General features: G+C 35.2%; 1 protein-coding gene across 2 annotated transcripts in view; it reads left to right on the top strand.

The window, feature by feature from the left end:
• PPAT (phosphoribosyl pyrophosphate amidotransferase) overlaps positions 1-9,111 on the top strand; it is a 49,604-nt gene extending 40,493 nt beyond the window's left edge. For both annotated transcript variants that reach the window (XM_085322801.1, XM_085322802.1), the window contains exons 6-11: positions 79-151; positions 2,081-2,232; positions 3,427-3,554; positions 3,859-4,080; positions 4,831-4,951; positions 6,357-9,111. In XM_085322801.1, the coding sequence (XP_085178927.1) occupies positions 79-151; positions 2,081-2,232; positions 3,427-3,554; positions 3,859-4,080; positions 4,831-4,951; positions 6,357-6,532 (872 nt within the window). In that variant the 3' untranslated portion in view covers positions 6,533-9,111. The remainder of the gene's footprint in view (positions 1-78; positions 152-2,080; positions 2,233-3,426; positions 3,555-3,858; positions 4,081-4,830; positions 4,952-6,356) is intronic.
• The last annotated feature ends 264 nt before the right edge of the window (positions 9,112-9,375 follow it).

The raw sequence follows: 9,375 nt of genomic DNA on the forward strand, positions 1-9,375 counted from the left end.
AGTAAAAGTGCAATGTGTGTAGTGGTAACKTTAGCAAGAATTGTGGAATCTAACTATGACTGAAATCTTTTATTTCAGGAAAAGATAACAGTGAAACAGAAGGCTGGGTAGTCTCCTCTGAATCCTGTAGCTTTTTATCTATCGGTGCAGAGTAAGTGCCCTGAATCTTAGGTTATCTGAAAGCTCTCCTCAAACAGCAATTAAACATTAAATCTCAAATTGCCAATGATCATAATCTATAACAAAGATACCAAATATTAGTTTATTAGGGTATTTGGAGCTTTTTTGTTAGATTCAGTTTATTTTCATGGCAGACAATATAAAAGAAGCTAAAGAATTACGTATTCAGAAGGTAACAGTGAAGAAGACTTAATGGATATTGCATTATATCTTATTATTTAAACCCATAAAAATTTTTAAAGTTAGCCTAGTTTATGGTAGAATTGTCATAGTACAAAATACTTCAGCTACAGAGAATGAGCGTGACAGAGCACTGGAACAGGTTGCCCAGAGGGTTTGTGGAGTCTCCTTCTCTGGAGATATTCAAAACCTGCCTGGATGCAACCCTGTCCAACCTGCTCTCCGTGACCCTGCTTGCACATGGGGGTTGGACTAGATGATCTCCAGAGGTCCCTTCCAACTTCAACCATTCTGTAATTCTGTGAAAAGATTACAGTTTAGCTCACAGACTGAACCTCAGCTGTAGAATATGCTGTCTGACAAGCCAGCTTCCTGATGTTAAAAATGTGACAGGCCCTTGAAACTGTTTTTATGTTGACAGACCTACAGTAGATGGGTGAGATGTCATTCACATTAACTCTCTTGCTACGGGATACTTTCTCTTAAGGCATTAAGGCACTTTATCTGGACAAAAAGATATCTTTGAAAGTCTGTGAATGGAAGACAACTGTGAAATAGAACTTAATTAAAGTAAGAATGATTGTGAGGAAGTCTATTCAATTTGCTAATCAGATTTTTTTTTTTAAAAAAAAATGGATATTAAATAAAATTGGATTCTCCTTAGATCAAAACCAGGGCAAAGCTGCATTAAAACCACAACCATAAAGTTAAAAGAAATGTAAAGCAAAAACAGAAAACAACACGACTGCACTTCTGTAACCTTCTCTTCCATTTGATGGCGTTTTATTGTAGCTGTGTTATCCAGTGTTCTTTTGTGGTAACTCCTACCATATCTGCATAGGAATTAATTGTTGGCAACAGCCAATCTATCTAACTTATCTATCTATCTATCTATCTGTCTGTTTTTAATCTGCAGGTTTAGATCCTGCTACTTTAAAGTACGCATAGCAAGATCAAGATGTGTATTTTCAATCAAGATGTTTATTGCGATTTCTACTGCTACAGTAGAAAATGCTGTTTCACAAAATGTTAGTTTTCTTCTTGAGAAAGGAAAGAAGGCATTGAATTGAATAAAGATGTAGAATATAGATGAAAAATGTTAGAATACCCACCTTAATCATTACCCATCTAGATCATTAAAGGATCTAGAAAAATGCTTAATATACCTGATACAATTTTTCCATATTTCTTCAGATGACAGAATTTCAGTTTTTCTTCTCAGTTTCTACTCAATTTTACTTCATTTGAGGTTAGCTGCCTGTCACCATTAGGCAGTTATTTCACTAGCTATTGGCTTCTGTGGCAGGTTTTTTTTTTTTTTTAATCTCCCATTTTTATTCTAGATCATGGTATTGTATTGCTTTTATGCTTATTAGCTTCCCCAGAAAAATGGCTCTAATACTGATCCAGGACTAAATGATTTAAGTATATTTACTCTCAGTTAAGCTTGTACTAGACTGCATCTAACATAGAGGAAGAATACCTTAATTATCTCATACTAGGAGTAGTAATTTACTGCTTTCAGCTATTAATTCAGACTTCTTAGTAATGGTCACTTGTCTTGGTGTGTTAAACAGTGTAGGTCAAATCCTAAGACAGTAGCCAGCTGGCATTATTAGGATGTTCAAAAATATTTTTCCTTTCAATTGCATCTACTTATGTTTTAAAACTATCATTCAGGTTAAGGACATTTATAAATGTTATGTATGTATCTTTCCAGGTACTATCGTGAGGTCCTTCCTGGTGAGATTGTGAAAATATCCAGGTATGAGGTCCAAACACTAGATGTTGTACCAAGACCTGAGGGAGATCCATCAGCATTCTGCATCTTTGAATATGTTTATTTTGCAAGACCAGACAGTATCTTTGAAGGTAAAAAGCTGTGAGGTACAAAGCTCTTCCCTAGGCAATGGCAGATCATATCCTGGAAAACAAGGACTCTGGAAAGTATCTGTGATCACAGTAGGGTAGCACTGAATATGAGCTTCCAGAGCAGGGCTTCAACAGAAAGGGTTGGTGCAGCTCTTGGGGACATGAAACTCAGTAGGTGCATGTAACATCAGCTTCCCATTCCTGTCTGTGTATATGACCCTGGTGAAGTATTGTCTGCATAGTGTTACAGAAAGGATGAAAAGAAGAGCCCCAAAGATGACTCAAGGTAGAGACAATATCCCTTAAAACTGTGAGACTTTAGAAACTTTTTGAAACTATGAAACAGAATTTGAAGAACAGCTTTATCTTGGTGTTTTCTTTGCAAGAAAGGATTACTTCACGAAGATGCTTTTACTACATGTGCATTATCCATTATCTATGCATTATCTAAGTACTTGAGACATCAGTCCATTATTAAAATTGTCCTAGTGCCAAGGTATTAGCCATGACTCTTGCAYATGACAAGCTCTGCTTTGCTGTCTGTGGACATGCTTCTATTGGTACCACACAGCTCCCCACAAAAAAAGTTTTCCCCAAATCCTTTTATCTTTCCTGAGCCTCTTATCCTTCAGTGTTTTGACTTTTGTCTCCTATTGCTTATTACTGTTGCTGTATGATTTGCCATGCCTCACCTCACCATAAGACCTTCATTTCCCTCCCATGCTGCAAAGATTTTAAGACCTTAAAAGCTTCTGAAGCCTCTTATCCCCTTAACAAATTTGAGGTGAAGTTTGTGAATTGAATCAAAGTGCAAGGTGGGCAGAATCTAGGATGACTGCACTAAGGATGTCTACTTAAGAAACAATGTAAAAATAGAATACACATATTACAAATATGCAGGCATTATTTCTACGTCTTTATTCCTGTAAATATATTTTGTAACATCAACAAGACTTTTAGTTACCTGGTTAAGGCAAACTGGATTTTTTCCTCTGTGTAGTTATATGAATGTAAATGTTAGATTAGAGCATTATGAAAGGAAATAAAAATTGACTTCATATGAATGACTTTATTAGTTCTGGAGCTTTTCTCACTGACTTCTGGACCTACAATTTGCCTCAGAAATTTATACAGCAAACTAAGAGGAAATCTAAATTATGTGTGGCAGGGAAAAATATTTCTTGCTGTTCTTAGGTCAGATGGTGTATTCAGTCAGGAGAAGATGTGGTCAACAACTTGCTATTGAAGCACCTGTGGAAGCAGACCTGGTCAGCACTGTTCCAGAGTCTGCAACCCCAGCAGCTCTTGGTTATGCTCAAAAGGTATACCTTGTCGATGCCTATTTTTTCAAGTATATTTAAACGTACTTCTTTATGTAAGCATATTAATGGAATTTTATGGCATTGCCCATTTGAGTGTTGTCTTGTCAAAGTTTTGTATTCCCATGGAGTCATCTGCACTAGGATTTTTGTCTTTATTCCACTGTATTATGGTATTTCAAACTTTTTCAGTGCTTTTTGGTTACTGTAAAGTTATACTAAGTCCTAAGGTTGCTTTAAAAAACAGCAACTAAGAACAACTAGTTTTATAGGTATTAATTCTATTTTAACTGTCTCCTGTTTATAGTGTGGACTACCGTATGTTGAAGTACTCTGTAAAAATCGGTATGTAGGAAGAACTTTTATCCAGCCAAATATGAGGTTAAGGCAGCTTGGCGTTGCAAAAAAGTTTGGAGTTCTGTCTGACAATTTTAAAGGCAAGCGAGTGGTTATCATTGATGATTCAATTGTGAGAGGCAATACCATTTCACCCATAATAAAGCTACTAAGGGAATCTGGAGCTAAAGAGGTAAGTGCACTTTCAATCACTATAATAAGTACAAGATTGTTGGGAAGGTGAAGAACAAGGTTTTATCTTAATTTACACCGTATGTTGTTTTCTTATTTAAAAGATCAAGTATACAAAAATAATGGTTAGTACGTGTTTATTATGATGACAGTTTGAAAAGTTTTTCTATGACAGATTTTTGGGAGATGAAGGAGAGGGGAATAGGTCTTCACTTRCAAAAAACTGACTGACAAAGAACATAGAAAAATGATTAGTATCAAAAAATCAGTTATTAGTGTTGTATTCCTGCCATTTGTGTGACTTGTAGCACTGTGGTAAGTACAACTACTTACTGATATAAACAAGCATTTGCTGTAATCCTCCATAACATCATTGTTCTCTTTTAACTGATTTATATTTGAAATAGAATGTGCAAGTCTGTGTCACTGGAGCAAAAATGTTCTGACTGGCTTTGTAAACTGCAAGCACGTGCAGCAAGGATTGAAGGCCGCAGAAGAAAAGCAAAATCAGAATAGGACTTCTTAATAACATTGGGAAATATCGTAAAAATTAATTCTAAAAATGTCTTTCTCTCTCTTAACGTTTTGACATCTGAAAATAACTTTATCTTACCTTTAGCCCTTCTATGACTTGTAGATAGTGGGGTTTTTCTTCATGTTGCAGAACTGGGATGTTTCTATCTGCTGTTGTGTTATGATCCACTGACTTTCTGCTCACAGCAGTCTGGTTTTAAACTGTATCTTTATTCAGGTGCATATCCGTGTGGCTTCACCTCCCATAAGATTTCCTTGTTACATGGGAATAAATATTCCAACGAAAGAAGAACTCATTGCTAACAGACCTGAATTTCATGACCTTGCAAACTATATAGGTAAATCTTACTTTTCTGAGAGTTTTCACTTACAGGTAATTTATTGTGTACCTCAAAATAAAGAAAAACACATCAAAGCTACAGTGGCAAAACTGACAAAAATATCATTAATTTGACATATATTTCCACACTGTGTGTTCCCTGTGGGTCACACCAATTCAGCGACATATTTTTTTAAAAACACTGTTTGTGGATTATGCTTCTCTGAATAATGGAAAGCATTAGAACAATTGTTTAAACACAGGTTACAAATAAAATGTGATAACACAAGTTTCTGATCATTGAGGAGTTTCCCAGAAGATTTACAATGATGAGCTGTTGTAAGCAAAATATCAGAAATCAAATAGAAGTCGTGAAAATCTGTCTTAAAATGGAGAGCTAATCAGCTTTAAGATATGCGTAATAATATACTCTCAATTTGTAAACACCTGCTGATTTTTGTACAGATTTAGAATTTATGTAAATAACTTTAATGGCATTGCATTATTTCACTGTGAAAGAAATGTAAATTGAAACTAGCAAAAGAATATTAAATAACATTTTTGAATCTTTAGAATAAGTCATGTTTGCAGCGGCAAAAAAGAACCAACAGCTTATGTTGCTTGTGATGTGTTAAATAATATGTTCTTTATCAGGCTATCTGAAATAGAAGGTATGAGATGGCTTGTAAGTAAGGAGATCTGCTATATGCTACACTGTTCACTAAAAAAATAACTTTAAAAAATGGTGTAAGAATATAGGTGTGTTTCAAGACTTTTAACTCAGATTTCTTCTGTAAATACTTCCTCTCACTTCCTAATCTTGCAATGAGTTCCTGTCTTTTTGTAAGTCCTTTCCCCCAGAACAATGATCATGTCATGTTGAAATATTTCAGGTTTCTAGGATTTCACTTTTGAGAATTATTCACAAATTAATTAGTATATGATAGAAAAGTAATAAAGTGAAAAAGCTATCAAAATCTCCTATTGCTAGAACATTCACATGAACTCTATACTTTGTTTTAACATGATGCTCTTCTCTTCCCCCAAGTTCCAGTAACGARTAGTCCTGGTTGTTCTGTTTGAGAAGCAACACAAGCATACATCTGTCTCCTGACTTGAAATAAAATGTGAAAATACAGGGGTTCCAAGAGTCTTGATATGAATTCGGATTTTGTTTCCATTTTTACAGTTTGTAAAAATGGCATAGTGGTTCTCAGCTCAGAACCTTTTATCTAGATTTGAGTGAGGCTGCTCCCTTACAAAGAACTTGAGAAGGACAATGCTTATTATTACCTGATGACCATTCTCTTCAGGGAAGCTGATCCATCATGCATTCCATACAATAATGTGACTGCATTTCCAAAGAATGTTGCATTTACTACAATACTGCAGCTTTTAATTACTGAATTCTTTATTTCCTCTAGGAGCAGACAGTGTTGTTTATCTTTCTGTGGAAGGGCTGGTATCATCTGTKCAAGAAAGCATCAAAGCAAGGAAAGAGAGTGAGAACAGCCTTAAAACACAGAAGTCACATGCTGGAAAGATTGGTCATTGCACAGCATGTCTTACTGGAGAGTATCCTGTAGAGCTGGAATGGTGAATTTTTAGTGGATGAACTTCAGTTCATCTGTTGCTGAACAGAAATTTTTCAAAGATGCCGTTTTACTATTAGTCTTCCTCCATTTTAGGTAATACTTAAAAGCTTATTACATCTAACTACTGTTACTAAAATATGTCTTTACGGACYTAGAGAAAGTGTGTGGTGGTGATGAAAACTATATAAGATAAAAATACAAAATCATATAGTTTGTGATGCACAGTTGTGCATTGTTTTCTCAAAAAATAATTTAAAAGCCAAAGTGTTTTTAATTATGGAGGTGTCCCAGAGTTTTTTGGTTCAGTCTTGCCCTGAAAGTAAGATTACCCCCATTAGACCTGTTCACATRTACAAATCATGGATCATGTGGTAAAATTTCAAATTATCAAAGTCTTAATGAAAAAGTATGTGAAGTAAAAATACGAGATTCTGAAGTCAAATTGCTTCCTCAGCAGTTCTTGCATAGTTTTTTTTTTTTTTTAAGACTAGACGTACCTAACTTTTGCATGTATAGCTAAGTAGTCCTTATTAACAAGCCTTTTGTAATTAGTAAATGTCCAGATTCTGTGCACATGATGTGTAGCATGATTTTAAAAATTAAAGACTCAGGGAAATGTTCAGCCAAATGTTCAGCTCTCTAGTTTTATGTGTTCAATTTTTTTAAGTCCACTGTCATTGCATTATCTTTGGGTGCTTTTACTAATTGCTAATAGAATGTGGAAGGAGAAAAATACCTGGCACTGACAGAGATTTTATATTCCCTGTGACWTTAGATTTTCTCCAGGATAAAGCCTCAAAAATTTTGCTGGGCTAATGCTCAGTGTGCTTTTTTATATGTCAACCTTCAATGTAAAATCAAAAACAAAATTACTGTACTTGCTTAACAGTAAGTATGATGATATATCAACTTAGGATATAACTCATATTTTGGGTATATTCTTATTTTGCTACAGTACTGCTGTCACATAGAAAATATAAATGTTTTTAAAAAGTTTTGAAGAACCATTAGGAGTTGAATGCATTGTATTTTTTAATTGGTCACAATTATAGTTATTTGTACCGATGAAGATCACTTGCAAAATGAACTATTAGCTGAAATGAAAAAGCACCTTTTTAAAAACTTGCAAATTTAAACAGCAAGATTTTTTTATGCASCAGGCACGCACAATTGTAAAAATATTTTGTATACCTCATTTTTTTCACTGAACACCAGCAACTTAATTTTAGATTTTCTATTTAATATTCTTTATTTTGGCCTTATAGTTGTTCCTGATTCTSTTACAAAAAAGCAAAAAGAGAAAAATGTAAGTTTAAGAGATTTAGTTGAGAATTACAGTCCTGGTCATTAAGGTCAGAAGAGTGCTTTCTTATCTGGGATTTGTAGCAACTGTTGCTGATGCTCAATCACAAAACAGAAGTCCCAGTTTAAGAAAGGATGTTAAGTAAATTACACTGACCTCAAGATTTAAGCCTTATGCAGGTGAAATCAAAACCTACCTGCAGCTAAGCTGATGGGAGAATCTAGATTTTAGTAAGAATCAGGTTGTTTACTGTGTTCCTCTCCAAAGCCCTGATCTCCATATGGGGAGATGTATGTGGATCTTCTCTGTCAAATTAGTAAGTTTGTTTGTTTAATAGAAGCATAACATTCATTCTGAAAATAAACTGTGCAARAGAGAAGTTGGTGCAGTTATTCTGACTGTCCCCTCTTCCACATTAATCAGGAAGGAGTTTAGGAAAACAGAAAAGCTGTCATTAATATTTTTCCCCTTTCATCTTTCCTACCCTCCAAAAGCAAATCTTTCAAAAGAAAGGATAAGTCAAGCACTTGTGGTTACATACATGTGTGAGGAGCCTTTACTACTCAAGATAAAAACCCACACAAATGTTTTACCCAAGGTTGCAAGCAGAATTTTCTCAAATTGTCTACAGAAGAGTCTGCAAATAAAAGTTGGGCAAATACCCCTTGATATGTTAACAAGAAAAGTTATTTTTAAGAGAGGCAGTAAGTGTTTAAATGTGATTCAAGCATTAGCTGGCACAATTCTGATTTCAGTAAGAAAATTCCTGGTGCCTTTTTTCCTCCATATAATGCATGTGAAATTACGAAAAGAGTCTGTTACTGTAGGCACTGTAATTTTTAAACACACTACATGTGTAATTTTTAGTATATGTATTTTTAAAGCCAGAATTTAAAGGGGAGATAGGTCATTTTATTCATTGACAACTAGATTTATGCTTCAGGTTATCAGGCCCCTTTTAATTTTTCTTACACAATGAATCTTTCTTGCACCATAAACCACTAGYTGAAATGGAAAAGCACCTTTCAAAAACCTGCAAATTTACATAGCATGACTTTTAGACAGCAGATTTACAGCAAGATAAACACATGCTTGAGTATTTTGAGGGAGAAAATCCTTCTGGCTTTAGGTGTCGCTATTTGAATTATTTTAATGTTTTACTGTGAAGCAATTTCTGCTGTTACCACTATGCACCTGTGCTAAATTATTTTAAAAATATGACAATAGAAAGCTAACGTCTAACTTCTCCCATATGTAATATTAAAAATGGTTATTAACTGATTTTCTCGTAGTCATACTATTGCTTTACTGCATCTGCCGGCAGTATGTGCCTAAGGTTTCTTGAATAAAGTGATCTTCACAGAGCACTCGAATACGGAAAAAATCATTGTGTGTCCTGAATCATCGGCGCCCAGCCCCAAACCTCACCCCCGTTAACCTCCACTCCCGCGGACACGTTTAAAACCCAGCTGGCGGGGAGCAGCCCCGATGGGAAACTCGCGCCCCGCTCCCCGCGGCGGCGCTCCAACGGCCGCGAGCGGCGCC

Source organism: Rhea americana, unplaced genomic scaffold, assembly GCF_003343005.1.
Source record: "Rhea americana isolate MKP2758 unplaced genomic scaffold, rheAme1 scaffold_8, whole genome shotgun sequence".
NCBI classification, from domain to species: domain Eukaryota; kingdom Metazoa; phylum Chordata; class Aves; order Rheiformes; family Rheidae; genus Rhea; species Rhea americana.